Source organism: Neoarius graeffei, chromosome 17 (assembly GCF_027579695.1).
Source record: "Neoarius graeffei isolate fNeoGra1 chromosome 17, fNeoGra1.pri, whole genome shotgun sequence".
NCBI classification, from domain to species: domain Eukaryota; kingdom Metazoa; phylum Chordata; class Actinopteri; order Siluriformes; family Ariidae; genus Neoarius; species Neoarius graeffei.
The window spans coordinates 4915238-4937716 of NC_083585.1; the positions used below are offsets into that span (position 1 = coordinate 4915238).

At 42.7% G+C, this 22479-nt stretch overlaps 1 protein-coding gene across 1 annotated transcript in view; it reads right to left on the reverse strand.

The window, feature by feature from the left end:
* Positions 1-22479, reverse strand: part of LOC132901316 (gastrula zinc finger protein XlCGF26.1-like) — a 107034-nt gene that overhangs the window by 68567 nt on the left and 15988 nt on the right. The window contains exon 2 of the mRNA XM_060943628.1: positions 5529-5700. Within this exon, the coding sequence (XP_060799611.1) occupies positions 5529-5688 (160 nt within the window). The 5' untranslated portion in view covers positions 5689-5700. The remainder of the gene's footprint in view (positions 1-5528; positions 5701-22479) is intronic.

Genomic DNA, 22479 nt, shown 5'->3' on the forward strand with positions numbered 1-22479 from the left:
GAAATGTCATTAATAAAAAGAGTCCATGTGAATGTGTTCATGTGTGAGTGTAAGCAACAGTTTCTCTCCTTTGCTGTAGATGAGATGAGTATGAAAAGTTCACTGGTTCAGTCTAAAAGGGCTGTTCATGTGGAGCTCACCTTGTTGCAATCTGTAGACTGTGTAATATAGGTGTGTATTCACAGTTCTGCTTCAATGTCAGTGAATGTGACCGTACTTGACCATTGTGTCGAATCCATGAAACCGCTGCTTGGATTGCCGAAGTGGATCATGTGCTGACATGTTCATGATGAATCCATGTAGACAGCACATGGCGAAGTAGTAGCAGCAGCAGGCACGCCATGAAGACCCTCCATCATGGCCCATCATAATGGCAGCAAGTCGTCAGATCGATGAGGGCAAGCTCTTACTATAGCGAACCCCAGCCAGACAATGATGAAGCTTACTGATGTTTCAAGAAGCATTTATTATGTTCAGCCGTCATCCTTAATTTGCACACAAATATACTTCCTTTCCTTCACAACCTTTCTTCACAAAACACTGCAAGAGCTGCAGATGAATAAATAAAATAAAATTAGCTCTCACAAGCATAAACATTTCCATAATGCCAGTTAACCACACATGTGGACATTTATCAAATATTCACTCACATAAATCGGTCAAAGCACATGAAAAGCTAGAAAACCAGCATTAACATGACATTACAGCTTATCCATATAGCACCCTTTTGTATAAGCTAACCTTAGCATGGCTAATACAACAATGATATACGTAAACACCCTTTCAGCAGTTAATTAGGATAACACGTCACAGCAATCAGTCATAAAACAAGTTGAAACACACAATACCTTGTTCCCATTTCCAGCTAGGCGCTGAATTATCCATAATGAAACTTGACATTGCAAGGCAATGTCTTCAAAACACCTTTTCCTTCTGTACCAGTGTCTCCCCTAGAAAAATGTTTGAAGGTGCGGTGGCAAGACCTGCACTCAGACGTCCCACCCCAGTACAAGGATAAAAACAGCCAACAGCAGAGAAGGCTATACATAGATTAATCCATCGGTCATGACTTTAGCCCACAACATGCCAGCACATAACTGCGCAGAATAAAATGCTAAAACAGCCAACAGTACACAACAAAAGCACCTCGGTAGTAGGCTAACTCAAACAACTTTCTTGTATCAGTACCAATGCAGTATAGAAACATTGAAAACAGAGGAAGCAGTGCACTCTGCGGTGCTAATAGAAGTAACCAATGACTTGCCCTTAAAGGAACAGTCCACCATACTTCCATAATGAAATATGCTCTTATCTGAATTGAGACGAGCTGCTCCGTACCTCTCCGAGCTTTGCGTGACCTCCCAGTCAGTCAGACGCGGTCACTCCTGTTAGCAATGTAGCTAGGCTCAGTATGTCCAATGGTATTTTTTGGGGCTGTAGTTAGATGCGACCAAACTCTTCCACGTTTTTCCTGTTTACATAGGTTTATATGACCAGTGACATGAAACAAGTTCAGTTACACAAATTGAAACGTAGCGATTTTCTATGCTATGGAAAGTCCGCACTATAATGACAGGCGTACTAACACCTTCTGCGCGCTTCGGCAGCGCATTGATACGGAGCTCAGATATCAATGCGCTGCCGAAGCGCGCAGAAGGTGTTAGTACGCCTGTCATTATAGTGCGGACTTTCCATAGCATAGAAAATCGCTACGTTTCAATTTGTGTAACTGAACTTGTTTCATGTCACTGGTCATATAAACCTATGTAAACAGGAAAAACGCGGAAGAGTTTGGTCGCATCTAACTACAGCCCCAAAAAATACCATTGGCCATACTGAGCCTAGCTACATTGCTAACAGGAGTGACAGCGCGTCTGACTGCGTCTGACTGACTGGGAGGTCGCGCAAAGCTCGGAGAGGTACGGAGCAGCTCGTCTCAATTCAGATAAGAGCATATTTCATTATGGAAGTACGGTGGACTGTTCCTTTAAAACTTCCCAAAGGCCTGCCTGCGTCTGTCATTGGCCTGCACAAACTCCTTTGCGATGGCTGTCATGTCAGTTTGTTCCAGAATGTCACGGTGAATATGGCAGTTCATCAAGTCATTCAGTCTCTTTTGTGTCATTGTGGATCGGAGGTATGATTTCAGTCGACGAAGTGTGGAAAACGAATGCTCTGCTGATGCCGAGGGCACGAAGGCCAAAAGCCAGGGCACCGAGGCCATAAAATAAAACAATGATTTTAAGTTCATGTCTATAATGAATTTAATTTAAGGACTAATGACTCTTCTGAGGAAGATTGGAGTCCCGGTCAAAACTATCAAACAGGTAAAGAAACATCTGAAGATAAGAAAATATTGAACACATCTAAACTTATCAATCCATCACTCACTTCAAAAATTGTAAAACTTAGTAAACCTATATCCTCCCATAAATTTTGCTCAATTTACACCAAATGTGCAAGAGCATCTTCAGACTGTACTACTACGCAGATTTTTGATTAATCAAAACTGAGCCTGGAGTACATCAAAATGTTTGACTGTAAATGGAACATATACTAGCATGCAGGCTACTGATTAACCCATAAGAGCCCAGACCGATTTCTCAATCAAGGAAAATTGAGGAAATAAAATGAACTAAATAGACGACAAAGAAAACATTTCTGACTTTTTATTTTTTAAAATAGCACTTTCATGTCTCAAGATCTGAAATATTAAATTGCAAATTTGCAGAACACTGCAACACTATTACACTGTTAACCCGAAAGTTCATTCTATGCAAACAGTTTGAGTAAATTCCACTTTTAAAGATTAGTTTTATTGCATTACTTAAACAGTGTGAGTATATGAAGAGTATATGAGACAGTCATTGGGTGTACTCATTTTTGTAATTTAAACAAACTAAAACTATCGTGTTTTACCTCAGGCCACAGTGCTGCCCTGTTGTGATTGGCTCAAAACTCAAGACAAGTTGAGTTGACGGCTACAGAGGAAGTTGCGCCATTTTCTAATTTACACAGAGCAATTTAAGGTCTTTGCACTTTTGACAGCAAGCTAATTAGCATGTTAGCGGCTACAGTCGGTACTCGGCACGTTAAAAGTGGGTCAATGTTGTAACGACATAACACTACTGTACAAGCAATGCTTATTTAACGGTAACAAACTTAAGCCCTATATGTGGAAATTCCTCTCTTATTCGTTTGTTAATTTATCACACAGTCTTACCTCAGTCAACTTCTTCCCTCCTGTGAAAATTCAACGTCTCAGACGTGGACACAAGTGGGCGGGAGATGCGTTTGATTAAGTCTTCTGATTGGCTGGTGATAGATTGGTGGGCGGGGGATGCGTTTGATTAAGTCTCCTGATTGGCTGGTGATAGATTGGTGTCATTATAGCACGTCGGAGCGGTTCATGCCAGGCTCGAGTCCGCTCAACATCAAAAAAATATTGGTTTAGCCTATTTTTAAAAATAATTTTCAAAAATAATTTTCAAAAAGTTACCCGGGCCACGGTCCCCCTTCAGGAATTCCTGAAGGTGCGGCGGCAAAAATCAAGGTGCGGCGGCCCGCCACAGCCAATTGTACATAGCGGAAACACTGCGTACACTCTTCAATTAGCTGTCGTTCACGTGTGAACACCTATGGGCAAGTTGCTGACTCTCAGATGAGAGTACACCAGAAGGGCTTCAAAATAAAAGAACCGAAAACATAAAAGGCACTAACAAAAATAAAACTTACAGGAAGTAGTTAACTTGCTTATATTATTGGTGGGACATGGCGATTCATTTCCGCCAGTTCGTTCATGTCGGTCAGTTCAGCAAAGAAATTCGTTCGTTCAGTTCGTTCACTCATTCATTTTGATGACGTCACACCAAAGCGGCACAACAATGGCTGTCGTCCGAAGTTTAGTTCATCTTGAGTGAACAAGAGGCGGCAGAGGTGCCATCCACAATAGATTTTCATACATTACAATGTGCTTGAGAAAAAGATGGAAGAAAAACATTATCCTAGCATTATCTGAAAAAGACTACATAAACAAAGCTCTGAAAGTTAATTAAATGTAGATGAGAATAAAGCTGTTTTTATATTTATTATATTTATTTTAGTAGAGCCATGGTCTGCCGGCTATGCAGTTGTTCTCTCAAACCCATTAAGCAAAAAAAAAAATTGCTTATTTAACAGCAACACTCATTTCAGAGAATAAACAACTTTACAAGTCATCGTATTCAGCGAACAGCAGGCAGGCTGGCTGCTGGCTGTTCGTTCGTTCGCGAACTGCTGAGCTCGTTCGCTGTGAACTGAAATGTATTGCTGAGTGAGAGCTCTAAATTGTAAACTAAAGACCTGGCATGTGTCAACGCTCTGATAAAAGGGCTCAGATAGCCCTTAAAGAAGTAAAGTGGCGCTGCTCTGCACAGATCAAAATGCAAGTTGGACGCCCTTCTGCTACTGAACAGATCCTGCTGATTCGCCAACGACCGAGATTCAGCGACCGCCCTGCTGCCAGCGAGCAGAGACTGCTGATTCGCGAACGACCGAGAACGAGAGGCAGCGCGAACTAGTTCTAGTCGTTCACTTCGAAGACTCGTTCAAAAAGAACGGTTCATTCGTGAACGACACACTACTAGCTTATATACCGTCAATAAGAGTCATTTATACACAGCATGAGCTTCAGTTGAAAAAGAGGAGTTTGATGGCTTTACATGTCTTGGAGGAAGTACATGTTAGCCTTCACTCACATGGTTAGAAAGACCTGGCTAGTGGGTGGATACTAGCAGGTGACCACACTGGACAAGACAAAAAAAAAAAACGGGTGGAAGAAAGAGGAAAAACAAAAAAAAACCTATAATCTTCTAATGTGATGAAGACGTTAGGACACATTTATTTAACATTTATGGAAGGAGACCCAGGTATCAGTCAGTAAGTTTCCCAAGATGGAAGAGTCTTCAGGACAGAGGACTTTGTGCTTTCTGGTTTCTCAGTCACACGACATCCCACATTTTTTTTTTTTTTTGTCTCAGAATAAAACACAGGAGTGGCTGGAGAGAATGACAGACATTATGCAACATTAAATGTAAACAGAAACAAATTAAACATTGAATGAGTCATTCATTAATAAATTAAAAATTGCAATAGCAAGCAAATCACTATGGTTTGAGGGGAATCATACACTTTGGGCCATGCTGTTATATGAAAATAAAATCACGCGGCATAGATTTTTACACACACCCATCGTGTGATATTCCATGCTTTTTTTGTTCAGGTTAACATCAGTTTATAACGACTAAAGTATTTTAAATAAATAAGTTTCTCTCACTCCTCGCTACCATGTTACACGCTCTATAAACAAAGTTCATACTTTAATCAATAAAAAAAATCTAAATTTCAATGTCACAATTTGTTGATTAAAAGTAAGAGAGACTGAGGCTACATCCCAAATGTACTGTATTGCACTTTTAGTGCACCAGATAGTGTGCAGGGTAGAATAAACAGCGAGTGTTACTGAGCACCAGAGTGGCCTAATGTCTTACAGAGATAGTCTTTATTGTCAGGATCTTCCACTTTAACGGAGACACCTTCAGGTGGGTTGTCGAGATCGTCTCCATAGTTGTAGATGTTCAGCTCCAGCGTCTCCTCTTTCTTCACACAGGCTTCTGAGGTCTCTCCATCCATGGATGTCTCTGTTTTCATGTCCTCACACAGCTAAAAATCAAACAACAAATCTGTTAGGGCGAGACAGTATCCATCCCACTCAGGAAGATGCTGCTCTCATTTCTCGCAGCATAGCTCATATAGTTTCAGAACAGGCCTAGTTAATCCACGACAATCCAGAGCCAAGGCCAGGGAGCAGACGGACAGGCTAAACTGTCTGTCTGCTACCTGCACAGAGCCCTCACACAGGTACCATTACATTGAAGCATGAACTGTTAATGAACAACTTACTGATCAGCAGTTTAATGTACTGTGTTTAAACAGAAACATGGATTAAACCAAATGAGTCTGTAGCATTAAATGAAACTAGTCCTCCTGGTTGCAGTTATATACACCAGCCTCGTCTAACTGGCAGAGGAGGCATCGCGATTCTTTATAATGATTATCTCAGCATGACACAAAAACCTGGACAGTTAGTATGAAGAACTTCAAACGCATTTGTGGCAGTGGGGGCGTGGCTTAGTGTCAGTTTGTGAATATAGGGCGGGGCCAGGGAAGGTGAGTGGCAAAAGTCAATGCACCTGTTGTCAATTAAATGTTGTGTGTGTTTGTTGCAGTGACTGTGGAGAACAGAGAGAAGAGATTTCCCCAGACCAAAACGCAACTGTGTGTATGCACATGTCTGGGTACCTAAACGGACGTTAAAGCTGAAAAGCAAAAAAAAAAAAGGTGCGAGAACGTCATCTCTCGCCTGCCATGCTGTCAGACATAGTTCAGGCTGTTTGGAGGTAAAACTTGTTGCAAGACAGCACGCAGATTTTATGCGCGTCGGATGATTCAGGACAGTGATTCAATTCAGTTTTGAGAACTGTGACCCTGATGAACAATGCCTTTTTCATTTTTTAAATTTCAACTCGATCCAGCCAAAGATCAAAAGCTAAGTATAAATATTTCTTCTATTTCTGATGAGCAGATCGGTTGGTGTGCACGCTGTAGTGCATACACAGGAAAAATTTTTCCAGAGTTAACAGACCATGGAAAATTCTTGTTGTGATAAAAATGCTAATCTGTAGTGATCTAAAATATAAATGAGAAACATTTATATATAAAATGTAGGCATTTATGGACTGTTTTATGATTCAAAAATGGTCTCCAATCTATCCAGACGGGTCCCAACCACATGCCCCAAATATTTTAGCCACGCTGTCCCACACACCAATTTCACACTGATGCAAGAATTCACACAAGACACACTGCATGATTTCTTCTTCTCATGATGGCACAAAGAAGCATATCTTTCTTCAAGAAGAAAGACAACCTGCCTAACAAGAATCTTCCAGTTACAGAAACTTCTAGTAGTTCACCATCAACGGATCTCACTTTGGATGATGAATGCGCAGAAATAGAGCTCAACAACCACCACCCTCATCACCACAACAACAACAACAAGGAGGATTCTGTAGAAAAAGATTCCACCCCAAACCAAACTTGGACCCAACAACGGGTTAGTCTAAATCTTTAGTGGCTTTTTTTTTTTTTTTAAATGTGACCACTAAGTACCTATGTACTGCAAAATATATATGTTTTTGTGACCTCTCCACTTTTCAAAAATAAAAGGTGGTGGCAGGGGTTTGGGGGCTGGGGGGCAAAGCCCCCCCTTGAAGCTGACGGACTTTTGGCTTTTTTGACAGTGAAACTGGCCAATAATGGATAGGAATTGCTAAATCAATCATTGTTAAAATCATTTAATAAAAAATTAACACAGTCTTACTGTACATATCATCTGATGGACAACGGCCAAAGATAGAACTTTTAATACAAGGTGTTTTATTGGGTCTGGTTTCCCAAAGTAGCAGCAGAAATTTAGCACAAAATAAATTATAATAATAAAAGTTCAAGCAATTACTACAACAAAAAAAGACTTCAGTTTTGAGAACTGTGGGGGGTGCTTCGGGAGTATGGGGTTCGGGGCTCTTTGCTAAGGGCTGTCCGGTCCCTGTACGAACGGAGCAGGAGTCTGGTTCGCATTGCCGGCAGTAAGTCAGACCTGTTCCCAGTGCATGTTGGACTCCGGCAGGGCTGCCCTTTGTCACTGGTTCTGTTCATAATTTTTATGGACAGAATTTCTAGGCGCAGCCAGGGGCCAGAAGGAATCCTGTTTGGGAACCACAGGATTTCATCTCTGCTTTTTGCGGATGATGTTGTCCTGTTGGCTTCTTCAAACCAGGACCTTCAGCATGCACTGGGGCGGTTTGCAGTCGAGTGTGAAGCGGCTGGGATGAGAATCAGCACCTCCAAGTCCGAGGCCATGGAAAAGGGTGGCTTGCCCTCTCCAGGTTGGTGGAGAAGTCCTGCCTCAAGTGGAGGAGTTTAAGTATCTCGGGATCTTGTTCACGAGTGAGGGAAGGATGGAGCGTGAGATCGACAGGTGGATCGGTGCAGCCTCCGCAGTGATGCGGTCGCTTTACCGGTCTGTCGTGGTGAAGAAGGAGCTGAGCCAAAAGGCGAAGCTCTCAATTTACCGGTCGATCTACGTTCCGACTCTCACCTATGGTCATGAGCTTTGGGTAATGACAGAAAGAACAAGATCGCGGATACAAGCGGCTGAAATGAGTTTCCTTCGCAGGGTGGCTGGGCGCTCCCTTAGAGATAGGGTGAGAAGCACAGTCACTCGGGAGGAGCTCGGAGTAGAGCCGCTGCTCCTCCACATCGAGAGGAACCAGCTGAGGTGGCTCGGGCATCTTTTTCGGATGCCTCCTGGACGCCTCCCTGGGGAGGTGTTCCAGGCATGTCCCCCAGGGAGGAGGCCCCGGGGAAGACCCAAGACACGCTGGAGGGACTATGTCTCTCGGCTGGCCTGGGAACGCCTCGGTGTTCTTCCCGAGGAGCTGGCAGAGGTGTCTGGGGAAAGGGAAGTTTGGGCTTCCATGCTTAGACTGCTGCCTCCGCGACCCGGTCCTGGATAAGCGGAAGAAGACGAGACGAAAAAAAGACTGTCTACAAAACAAAATACTGTATTGCACTATGTTTGCACCACCTGATTACATGCACATTACATGACTACTACATAACAGACAGCGCCATGACCCAACTAATCCACCTCCCTTCAGAGGGCTAGATATAGTGGCCTGTCCCCACCCACTGGAAGATACCAATTACTTTATATTACCAACATTGCATAAACCATACATTTACATAATCTCGGGTCTAAGTGCATGCCAATAATCTCTATAATTCATAAACAAAATGCCTAGTTACAATAAATGCTTTTTTTTTTTTTTTTAAACAATACACAATGTTAAAGGATATGGGACATGAAACATAAATGCACGCTATATCAGTTTCTTTCCATTAAAAATATGAATTAATTGCATCAACAAATACAAAAGCATCTATTAAATTCATCAAAAAATTGTTATATTCGTGATGATTATATGGAATTTCTGCTCGACTTCCGATATGCATTTTCTACAACCGGGAGAGCCGCTGTCACGTGAGCATACGTCACAAAAACTTTCGGGCACAGCACAAGCGGGTAGATGAATGGAGAAGTGGATGACAAGAAAATTGTTTTTATAGTCTTTAAAGTACATTGGACATCATACATTGGACATCATGGTGTATTGTGCTGCTTATGGTTGCAATAATTCCAATGGGAAATGCCCTGGAGTAAGTTTTTTTGCATTCCCCAAGGACCCGAAGCTGAGGAAAGTGTGGGCTCACTACTGCCGTAGAAAAAACTTTGCACCTACTGTTTCCCAAAAACTGTGTTCGGACCATTTCACAGAGGATTCTTTCAACTTTAATACTCAGGTACTGAATGAAATTAATTGCCAAGCCAAATTTAAGAGGCTACTTAAAGATGGAGCCGTTCCCAACGTCCCAATTCAGGAACAAGACGGCGGAGTGAAACCAGAAGTGCTACGGCCACCACGAGGTGCATTCGCTAAGCGTCTGAAAGCCGAGGTAAGGATTAGTATTATAATTTTGGGTGTATCAATTATTGATTATCATAATTCTGACTCATATCTGTCCTCCTTTGTTTACGTACCGAATCGAAGAGTTGTGGTGAAGCTGCAGAAGAGGTTTTTTTGAACTTTTATTTCATTTTATTATTCTATATTTTATTTCTACTATTGTTTAATTCTTATTATTTTTCTTGGCTGTGTGATGGCGTTTCACCATTTTGAATGTTTTCATCTCGGACTCTGGAAGCATTGTATCTCAATCAATCTCGAAAAATATCAGCCAAAAAAAAAAAAAAAACTAGCTTGCAACAGACGTTAGCTAGATCTATGATGAACTTTCAATGTATGATACAAAAATAACACTTCTTTCAACAGATCATTAGCCTTTGAGCAGAATTGTTTTTAACTTACCAGGAAGTGTTATCGAGCCGACCGCTTTCAGTTTCATGGGGACTGAATGAACCCTCACTCTCAGAATCATCTGACCCGTCAGAGTAAATACAAGATCCATGTTCATGTGAATTTCCAGCTATCGGTTCGAATTGATAGGGTCTAACTTCACATCTCTGTGAAACATCGGGAATGTCACTGTCGATGGTGTCCATTTCGGTAACCTGTTTACATTAGATTCCCAAGCGCTGGCTCCTTGGAAAGTTTTTGTTACGTCACGGGTCACGTGACCACCTAGCTCATTAACGAATCCTTGTTTTACGCTGATGTATAAAAAAACTTGAATAATGTGATGATTTTCACATTTTTGACACCCTGCAGTGATTTAGATGGCATTTCTTATGTCCTTTATACATAATTATGCCCAGAAAAAAAAAATCCATGTCCCATATCCTTTAATGGGTTGAAACCACTACAGTCCATGCGCACCAGCTTGTGCATGCCCAAGACTGGCACTACAAAGCCACCCTGACCTTCATAGTTTGGGTCCTTTGATCCAGGAACCTGGAAGTCCTGCAGTAAACAAACAGTGAAGCAACAGGAAAATGCAGTTCTCGCCTACACAAATCACAGATATGTAAAATAAAAGACCTGAACTTAACTTGTGTGTGTGCCGTTATATGATTACTGTAACAGTGTATGGTCAGAAAAGACGATAGATAAGCGTAACCATTGCACAATAATGCTACAAACAATCTGCGTGTGCACTGCAAAGTTACTTAGCTGCTGGCTAGCTGCAGCTTGTAGCTTCCAACGTTACCATGTGTCAGTATGGTGTAATGTGGTGCGGTGTAGTGTAATGCAGGGATAGACCTCAATCTGCAGAGCTCTGTGTCACAATCTGTATGCAGCCAGCTGGATGTTTTTCTATTGCAATCGCGTGGCCACTTCGCGTAGCCCCATAAGCATTCATTTAATGGTCTTCTGCATGTTAAATAGTTAAATTATAATAAAGCAAATACTTTACAATTTATTTGGTGCATACTGATGAAGTTTCTTTCTTTATTTTTTTGGCCAAGGGAAGGGTGGTGGGCCAGAATTATAATGTGGCGGTGCGCCACTTTAAAAGCGCCCGTGTTGAACACTGCCTATATTTGTTACGTTATAATCTAGATGAAATATTGGGTCGTGAAAAACACTAATCCTTTGATCAAAAAGGAACTTAACTAAATTTCAAACTAACAATGAGTATTTTGTCTGTGAAAGATGTACTGTGTTGCTTTTGATTAATATTCAAATACAGCAAGATTTTGTCCATGCAGTAGGTACTGTACAGGGTTTGACTAAGGCGTTCAAATTTTCGAGTCCCTGGACTCCATGGTCTTTCAAAAATGGAGTCCTTTATGATTTTGTAGAGCATTTTCCCAATGGGGACTGCTTTAAGTCCAACCCTGCATTACTAATGTTTTTATATATCAGAATCAGAATCACTTTATTGCCAGGTATGTTACACACACAAGGAATTTGACTCCGGTTCAACTTAGCTTTCATAGTACAGACAGAAAGTATAGAAAAAAAAAAGCACACGCACACACAGAGTCTCACTGCAGTGAACTCCAGGGGGAGAATCACGTTTCTACAGCGACGGCCTTGAAGGCAGTGCTGGCTGGGAGAGCCAAGATAAGATTGGAATTTGTTTAGACTTAAGATGGGTAGACATGTCCTTTTTCGCTTAACCCGCTTGTCCATTCTGGCCACCAAAATGATCCATTTCTCTCTGCAAAGCCATCAACTTGGCTTTATAGCAAAGCAAATATATATGCTTTAATAGAAGAAACCATTGGAAAAGCAAAGTTCTGCCAAGAGACCAAGGCAGACTGATGGAAAGAAAAATTTCAGGTTGTCATTCTCAAGCACAAGCCAAATGGCATTATTTAATGAAGGTACTTCATTTAATTAATGTGTGCACCTTGTTTTCAGTATCTTTACATATGAAGTAATCAGCTGTTAAATAAATAAATAAAATAAGTGCTGGAACTCAATTTTACTGGCTTTATCAGTATAAAATGTTACTACATGACTAAATATTAAAGTTGTGTTTTCTTAAATATTTTAAATTTTATAGCACCAAGACTCTTAAGACAAACATGGTGTCAGAAGCCCACTGTGCGGCCATAGCAGCGAAGCATTATTGAGTCCAACAAGCAGGTGGAGGAGGATCAGAAAGCATCTTGCACCACTGCCCTGAAATCTGTATACTGGCTTGCGACGGAGGAGATACCAAATGGGTATTTGAACTGTCAATGATTTTTAATAAACCCTTTTTTCAGGATACCACCTTCATTTTAACATTTTTATCTTAAGAATGTTCAATACAAGCCTGATTTTAAAAAAAAATGAAACTGAATGAATTTTATATATAAATGTTTTCTTCAATATAATTATGATTTCTTTTGAATGTTCTTTTGCTCCAGTGTGTCTTTGTTCCTAATTGTCAACCACAATCTGCTTATTAGAAAATGTCAAGTGATTCTTTTGCATGTTGTTCTGGACTGGGTTCATTTTATAAGTAATTAGTGTTTATTTCGTCCTCCAGCCACTAGGTGGTGTCATTTCTGGACTGGGTTCATTTTATAAGTAATTAGTGTTTATTTCGTCCTCCAGCCACTAGGTGGTGTTATTTCTTTTGAGCATTGGTGGTTATGTGACCCTTTTTAGGAAGTCTTTTGCTGAGTCAGACCAGTATTGGCATGGCATTGTGAGCAGCAGCATGTTAATTCGTCTCCTCTTGAAATCACTTTAGAAGCATCGTTTGTAAGTATTTTTGGAGTGTATAATGTGTATATTTCTGTATGCTTGTAGCATTACCTAAGTATTTACATATATACACTAATAATATGCTAATTGTGTATTTTATTTTCTTTATTGTAGTTTTACACCTTATTACATGCAGTCAGTTGAATAAATTGGATAAATTTGACCAGCGTGTGATGGGAGTCATCTGTCTGTCTAAATGAAGAAGGGGAACTCTTTATTGAGGGCAGAACAGTAAAAAAACGCACTCCAGTGATTTCTACTGCAGTGAGGAAGATATCCAGCCTGTTCACATATCGGTTTCAAGATGTCATCACCGGCAGGAAAGACATTTGAAACAAGGTCAGAGTGCTCACACTCATCGAGGACATCTAAGTCATCGAGGCACTCAGATTTGCAGCTAGCTTGGCTGCATTGGAGGCACGTGCTAAGGCTGAAGCTGCACGTACCAGAGCATCCTATGCACAAAGGGAGATCGATCTTAAAGTAGAGAAGACACGTCTCGAAGCCACATTGGAGGCCATACAGCAGGAGAAAGAGGCTGAGGCCGCTTGTGCTGAAGCGAATGTATTGGAATCAGCAGTAGATTCGGCAGCTATGGAAGAGCTTGCCCGGTCTCACCAAGGCTCATCATATCATTCAATTGAGAGAACAAACAGATATGTTCAAGAACAGTATGCCTATGTGAAAGCTGAGGAGCCAACATATGATCCGGAACAGGATAAAATGGCCGATTTCACACCTTCAGCAGCTGTTTGCCTCAAGACAGCTGATGATTCTAATTTGCATAATGAGCCACCTAGTCAATGTGAAATGCAATATTTGTCTATGAAAACCACAATTTCTGCTGCAACAGCTGCTAATGCAAAGCAGACGCCGGTAAAATTTACATTGAAAGGAGAAGATGCATTTCATGCACCACAGCCAGCATCTGAAGCGAGGAGGCCATGGACATCCAGACAAGATTTAGCGTACGACAACTGTTCTCGTGTAGGAGAATGCAGTTCAAACGCATCGGTCCTCGGAAAGTTCCTAGCCCGCCGTGAACTGCTTACAGCTGGACTCACCAAGTTCGACGACAAGCCTGAAAACTACTGGGCTTGGAGATCTGCTTTCTCTAACGCCACTGAAGACCTGGGTTTGAAGCCTAGTGAGGAACTCGATCTGCTAATTAAGTGGCTCGGACCAGAGTCTGCTGTGCATGCGAGGAGAGTGAGGTCTGTTCGCATCAACCACCCTGGTGAGGCCCTCAGCATGGTCTGGCAGAGATTAGAGGAGGTTTATGGATCGCCAGAGGCCATGGAGACAGCCCTCTTTGGCAAGCTTGAACGTTTCCCCAAGGTCTTAAATAAAGAACCAAAGCGGCTGTGGGAGCTGGGTGACCACCTCTTGGAAATCGAGGCAGCTAAAGAGGATGGATACCTGCCTGGTCTGAGGTACCTGGACACGGCGTGGGGCATTAACCCGATCTTGGAGAAACTGCCGTTCAACTTGCAGGAGAAATGGATGGTGCATGGTACGAAGTATAAAGAGAGGCATAACACCAACTTCCCACCCTTCTCCGTGTTCGCCGACTTCATTCGTGCAGAAGCAAAGATGAGGAACGACCCGAGCTTTGCTGTTACAGTCCACAGCAATATACCACCTAAAGGGGAGAAATTCTCGTCGAAATCAGTTAAAACCGCTATAGCCGTGTATAAAATGGAGGTGGATAATCCTGCCAAGGGGAATGAGACCAAGGGCTCAGACAATATAAAGAACCAGTGCCCTATACATAAAAGGCCACACCCCCTACCAAAGTGCAGAGCCTTTAGAGCAAAACTACTGGATGAGCGTAAGGCCTTCCTTAAGGAGAATGGCATATGCTTCCGTTGTTGTTCCTCAACCTTCCACCAAGCTAAGGACTGCAAGGCTATCATTCAGTGCTCAGAATGCAACAGTGATAAGCACATTGCAGCCCTTCATGCCGGTCCTGCACCATGGTAGACAAAGCCAGCTAGCGGCCCTTTAGAAGAGCATGGCGGGGAGGGAGAGGAATCCACTTTTGCTTCAGTGACCACCTCTCTTTGCACGGAGGTTTGTGGAGACAGTATAATTACCAAGTCATGTTCCAAAATCTGTCTGGTTGATGTATATCCTAAAGACCAACCTGAGAAGAAGGTAAGAGCATACGCAATCCTAGATGACCAGAGTAATAGGTCGCTAGCGAGGTCATCCTTCTTTGAGATGTTTGACATAGCTGACAACACTTCTCCCTACACACTCAAGACTTGTGTGGGTGTGTCAGAGGCAGCAGGCCGCAGAGCAAGGGGGTTTGTTGCGCAGACAACTGATGGGAAATCCAGTCTAGCTCTGCCTACACTCATCGAGTGTGACCAACTTCCTGATCATCGGGCAGAGATTCCCACGCCAGCTGCTGTGAAGTACCATTCGCACCTGAAGTCACTTACCTCTAAGATACCTCCTCTTGACCCTAAGGCTGAGATCTTATTTCTTCTAGGAAGAGACATTATTCAGGCACACAAGGTCCTTGAATAAGCGAAATGGCCCTCCGAATGCTCCCGTCGCCCAACGGTTAGCCCTTGGTTGGGTGATCGTAGGGGATGTGTGCATGAACGGTGCACACGTGCCCTCTCCTGTCAATACCTACAGGACATACGTACTTGACAACGGTCGTCCAAGTTTTATGTGTCCCTGTCTCAATAAAATTGAAATCAAAGAGAAGCTCAACCACACTTGCCAGTCTCAGTATCCATCAATCTCAGAACAGCTGTCCTTGTCAAGTGACAAAATGCGACTCATGGGGGAGTCCATCTTCTGCCACACAAAGGACGATGAAAAGACAGCTCCATCCATGGAAGATCTTGCCTTCTTGAAGATTATGGAGAAGGAACTGATACAGGGTGATGACAATAGCTGGCAGGCTCCACTACCTTTCCGCAGTCCACGGCAGCGTCTCCCTAACAACCGTGAACAGGCGAGGACTCGTCTCGCCACAGTCACCAAGACGCTCAGGAAACAACCAGATGAGAAGGACCTCTACGGCAAGCAGTGGAGGCAGGTCCAAAGCCTCGCCAACACCTTTTGGCATCGGTGGAGGACTGAATACCTCCCCACCCTACAGAGGCAGAGGAAATGGGTAAGAGAAAAATGAAATCTGAAGGAAGGGGATATCGTCCTACTGAAAAACGACCAGGTGCAGAGAAACGACTGGCCAGTGGGCCTCATCGTCAAGATCTTCCCAAGTGCAGACGGGAGGGTGAGGAAGGTGGAGGTCAAGACTACCAAGGATGGTTCGAGCAAGACCTTTCTGCGGCCTGTTTCAGAGGTCATCCTACTCCTCTCCCCAGAGACTGATTAGACTTGATAGTTTGTAATTTCCCATGTTAAAGGTGGCATCTTTTTAGATACCAGGCGGGGAGTGTTCTGGACTGGGTTCATTTTATAAGTAATTAGTGTTTATTTCGTCTTCCAGCCACTAGGTGGTGTTATTTCTTTTGAGCATTGGTGGTTATGTGACCCTTTTTAGGAAGTCTTTTGCTGAGTCAGACCAGTATTGGCATGGCATTGTGAGCAGCAGCATGTTAATTCGTCTCCTCTTGAAATCACTTTAGAAGCATCGTTTGTAAGTATTTTTGGAGTGTATAATGTGTATATTTCTGTATGTTTGAAGCATTACCTAAGTATTTACATATATACACTAATAATATGCTAATTGTGTATTTTATTTTCTTTATTGTAGTTTTACACCTTATTACATGCAGTCAGTTGAATAAATTGGATAAATTTGACCAGCATGTGATGGGAGTCATCTGTCTGTCTAAATGAAGAAGGGGAACTCTTTATTGAGGGCAGAACACATGTAAATAGGATGACACATCTTCATTTCCTTTTTGTTTAAACATGGATGAATACTGGTATTTAATATATTTTGCTATTTAAAGTAAATCAAATTTTATTTATATAGCCCTTTACAATAACCGAAAGGTACCCAAAGTGCTTTACATCAAAGCCATATAATTGTCCTCCTAAAGCCAGGAAAACAGGCTGATATTCCAAGTAACTACCGGCCTATAGAGATCTTGCATGTGACGTCACAGCCGATCCAGATTGTGACAGACGCCATCGTGTCGGTCAAACGCCATGTTCCGCCTTCTACTTCTAGTTCTACTTCTACCTTTTCTTCTGGAAAACCCTACTATATACAATTCTACTACAACGGCTGCGGCTACAAGCTCTCCCTACCTGTGCACGGTTTTTATGTTTTTTGTGTGTATTTTTGCGTGTTGTTTGTCTGTACTGGACTTCAATATCCACTACAACCGTATGGACTTACTGGACATTGGTTTCCAGCAGAAAATGACGGTTTGTAGCGATTTCCATCGCATGCACAACATTCCGGACGAGAAAAAAAAAAAAAATTCCGGACGAGACCAGATTGCGAGACCAGCGGGGTCTCCGTGGATTGTTATCGGAAGCAAAGCGAAGGAGGCAGCGCCGGGAGCCGAAGCAAAAGCGAGGCTACAGGCAGAGCCGGCCTGTTGACTAAGCTCAGAAAACAGCTACTCAAACCTCCACTGCCAAGCCTCTACCTCTCCAACGCCAGATCCATGTAAACAACACGGACGATTTGGAATTACCTTATTCTATAATCGGCTGGTCAGTGCTATACTCAATACTTAAGTGACTTACCCATCCAGTGAGGATCATTTTCTTGTTTACAAGATGCCACATCTGAGTCGCTGACAAATCCTGAATTTCTGTAAAGATAACTGTCCAGAGATTTATAAGCACGCAGTGCTTCACCACTGAACAGCGAGAGAAAGTTGATGAGGTAATCATACACGTCCGGGTATTCCGCTGGCAGTTCAAAATCCGGTCGTGAAAACTCCGTCCGGAAAACCATAAGGGTCACAAATCTGTAGATCGTTTATTTTAGACATATATCTAGTTACCTGTTCATTAGAAAAATGAGCCGTGTAGTCAGTCGGTTGAAATTGATCCATTCTGTACACGAGTGCAGCAGTATTCAGCGGTGTTTTTGACCGACACGATGGCGGTTGTATACTTTCCGGTCACGTGACTGCAAGATCTCTATGGACCCTTTTCAGTCACGTGACCTTCGTAAACGCGACCGCCATTTTGGACATGTAGTGGACTTCGGCTCAAATCGGTTTGAATGCGAGGAAGGCGACAAACAAAAGAAAAAGGAGCGAGACGCAGAAAACTGTATTTACTAGTTTACTGTAATTATGATCTGGCAGCTATTTACACTGGATCCGGTGTAAATAGCTGCCAGAGCCAACGTCCGGCCGGGCCGCGCGCCGGCTCCACAGCCGGGCCGCGCGCGCGCCAGCTCCGCGGCCGCCGGCTCCGGCCGGGCCGCGGAGCAAGCGCGCTCTGGAACCTCGGACGTTGGCTCCGGCGGCTATTTACACTGGATCCGGTGTAAATAGCTGCCAGATCATAATTACAGTAAACTAGAATGGAATGTTAACAGCAATGTAATGCCTTTTCTGGCTAATTTTATTCGTCTTACCTCCAACAAAGTGGTCACTACACAAGCGCTGGTATGCCGCTATCCATCTTCTCCGTCGGTCAGCATCTACCGGGATCCGATAAAATGATAACCCTTGCCTTGTTTGTTGATGGTTACTACATCCAGGTGCACAACAACATAGTGGCATGATGGAAGTCTTGCTGAAAATAAACACTTTCTTTGCTGCCGTTCCTCAATGCTGGCTGTGGTAAACTACTGGTAGTACATGTCCAAAATGGCGGCCGCGTTTGTCGTGACGTCACGTGAAAAGGGTCCATAGCCCTCTTGTGCTGCAGATTCAAACTACTCGAAAGAGTGCTTCTTGCTAGACTGCAGCATGTCCTAAATGTACATATTCCACCAGAACAAGCAGGTTTCAGAACCCAGCACGACACAGTAGAACAAGTTCTCTCACCTCCTACATTGAATCAGGATATGAAAACAAACAGAAAATTGGTGCCATCTTTGTAGACCTGTCAACAGCCAATGATAGTGTGGCACGAGGGGCTCATGTTTAAGCTGTCGTCATATGTAAAACGTAGAGCCATACTGAGGCTGCTTTACAAAATGACAGGAAACCATAGCTACTTTGTATGCATCGCTGACCAGATGAGCAAACCCAAACAAATACAGAACGGAGTCGCCTATGGTTCAGTGCTTGCACCTACTCTTTTTAACATTTATATAAGTGACATGCCACCCACGGAATCCCTAAAATTTGGATACGCAGATGACCTAGCTATTGCCACACAGGCATGTTCATTTGAAATATTAGAAAATACCCTAACAAGAGACGTGGAAACACTACATATCTTTAATAAATGGTATCTGAAAATGAATGTCACTAGGGATCGACCGATATGTTTTTTTTCAGGGCCGATACCGATACCGATTATTATGGAATTGGGATGCCGATAACCAATATGTGCAACCGATAAATGTAAACATTATAATTCACATGAAATTAAACATAGCACACACTGACACAGACCTTCATATCCATGAAATGTATGTTTAATTGTAAAATTGAACATGAAATTTTGTGCAGGGAGATGCCAGCAGCATTTGTACAATAAAGTCAAACAGTTAGAATAAAATGAGAAATAAAATAATAATAAAATATTCACCAATAAAAAAATAAATCACTCCCTACTATATTACAGCTCACCATTTTCAGTGGAAAATAAATGAAAATACGCTCTGGATTCTTTTACACTAAGAACTAAGTAAGACTTACCAACTTCAAGTAGTTTTTAAATAACAAATCAAGTGTAGGGAGCTGCCTGCAGCATTTTTTAAAAAGTAAAATCAAACAAAGTAGGCTATCACTCCCTATTATGCAACAACTTAACAAGTAACCATCTACGGCTCTGCTCCTTTAAGAGTATATCGCTTTCCGAATCAGAAGCGCGAGCGAGGAGAATCACTTGCGCAAGAGTTTAATTGATGTATTTCATTCATTACCGTTTATCCAAGCAAGTGTGCATCCACGACAATTAATTACTGAGCCCACAACAAGCGTCCTGACAAACTCCCTACAGTATTACATAGCCTACTAGCACCATATCACACCTGGCGTGTTTAAATGTTCAAATAGCACTTTATAAAGTTACCTAACATATACAAGTGCAATGCGCTTTTTGAGCACGAGTCACGTCATGAAGTTTACTCATCACCATAACAAAATAGCCAGTAGGCTTGCGCTAGCCTACAGAGCACAAACACTACGTTTTATTTTGTCTTCCCTTGACCACCTCTCTGTATGGCTGTCATTCTACTGTTCGAGTAGAACTACTGACACATTCACGTTTCCAGACGGGTATTTAAAAATGACTGCAGCCTACGTTACATGTAGTTTCAGCGAGACTAGTTGGTTGTAGGCTAATTCAAGTGCTTCCTTCCATAAGCTAAGTTTGCCTGGCTACACAGATGCAAATGGACAATTTTAACGAGTAGCAGATGAAGAATGTAAACATGTAATGTTGTGCTTTTGCAACTTGTTTGTTTGTGACTTATTGCGGCAAAAGCAGCATGTCCTTACCTTGAAGTGGGATCTGTTTCTGCCCGAGTGCCCATACGGCCGCCTTGAAACAGTTCACAGCGGTTAGCTACGCGTGTTGATTGGCTGTATCCCTTGGGCCGCTTCTGCCCGAGTGCCCATACGGCCGCCTTGAAACAGTTCACAACAAATCAGATGTTGTGGTGGGCGGGACCGTGTTCTTGAACTCAGAGAGGCGAGTGCAGGAAAGGACGTGCAGTGACAGTCGCGTTAGGAATGAAATGGCTGCAAAAAGGCATGTTATCGGCATATCGGTGGAAATTATGGCCGATACCGATAACCCTAAAAATGCAGAATATCGGCCAGGCCGATTATCGGTCGACCCCTAAATGTCACAAAGACTGTTAGCTCTGTATTTCACTTAAACACTCAGCAAATCAGACACTGCAAGTCCGTGATAACATTGGAGGAAATATTTTGCCTTCAGACTTAACCCCAAAATACCTGGGGGTTACTTTAGATCGAGCGCTAACAGACAACATTGCGAAGCCACAGCACAGAAACTCAAAAAGCAATGTGCAATAATAAGAAAACTAGCTGGTACCAACTGGGGAGCATCACAGTCTGTCTTGCGGACTTCAGCTCTTGCACTGTGCTACAGTGTTGCTGAGTACTGTGCTCCAGTCTGGAGCTGCTCCCATACCAACAAAATAGATGTTCAGCTGAACTCAGCCATGAGAATAATCACAGGTTCCATCAAAGCCACGCCTACAGCCTGGCTCCCTGTGATGGCATCAATCACCCCTCCACACCTGCGCAGGGAACAAGCAACCCAGCGCCAACATGAACGTATACAACTGCTGGACGAATCTACCCCGGTGAGAAGGGTACTTGACTCTGCCCCTAACACCAACAGACTAAAATCACGAAAACCATTCTTCAAAACAAGTAATCCAAATTTCAACATAAATGAATCCTGGAAAAGAGAATGGGATTCGAACATACCACAGGGAGGAGAAATAATTACAAACCCAACAGACCAACTCCCAGGCTTTTCGGCCCTCTCAAGACGTGAGTGGGTCCAATCCAATAGAATTTTATCAAAAAGTGGATGAACCTCTACCAATGGGGGTATCGTGACACTCCAACATGTCCAAAATGCCAACAGGCACCACAAGACATGGACCACCTGGTCACTGCCCATAAACAGCTATACTTGGAGGTTACAATTCAATTTATGAGGCAGGCCCAATATTCCAACAATGGTGCACTAACAGAGGTGTGAAATAAACCATATGAAACTACATCAAAGCCATAAAACATAACACTAAAACAAGTGTTTTGTATAAAACAATACATTAAAAAAAAAAAAGTACATAAAAACACAGGTTTTGACTGCAGAAGGTGCCACAGTGCTGCAGGTTATTAAAAGCCTTTCAGAAATACATGAAATAGAACAGACAAAACAAAGTACCCCTCAAAAACAAGACTCCCCTAGTCAGGATTGAATGCCAATCTAAAAAAGTGGGTCTTCAACTTCGATTTAAAAGGCCAAGATCAAAAGTGGTGCGAGTGTCGGGGGGCAGATTATTCCACAGTCTGGGGAGCAGCAACGGCAAAAGAACGATCACCCCACTGTTTATATCTCGACTTTGGGACTTCTAACAGAAGCTGACCCGAAGAATGCAGGGCCCTACCATGATCATGGATAGTTAAAATCTCAGACAAGTAAGACGGAGCCAGGCCACTGATGGCATTAAAAGCAAACAGAAGTTTAAAATCAATTCTAAAATGGACTGGAAGCCAGTGGAGTGACGACAGCACAGGAGTAATGTGTTCACGTCTGGACATGCTTGTTAAAAATCGGGACGCAGCGTTCTTTACAAGTTGAAGACGTAAAATTGAAGACTGGCTGAGGCCAACATAAGGGGCATTACAGTAGTTCGGTCTCTAACTGATGAATGCATGGATTGCCTTCTCGAGATCCTACCGACTGAGAAACGGCTTCACTTTGGCCAAGAGACGGAGCTGAAAAAAGCTTGTTCTAACAGAACTAATCTGTTTATCAAATTTAAGCCCACTGTCAAACGTTACCAAGATTTTGTACAAATGGTTTAAAA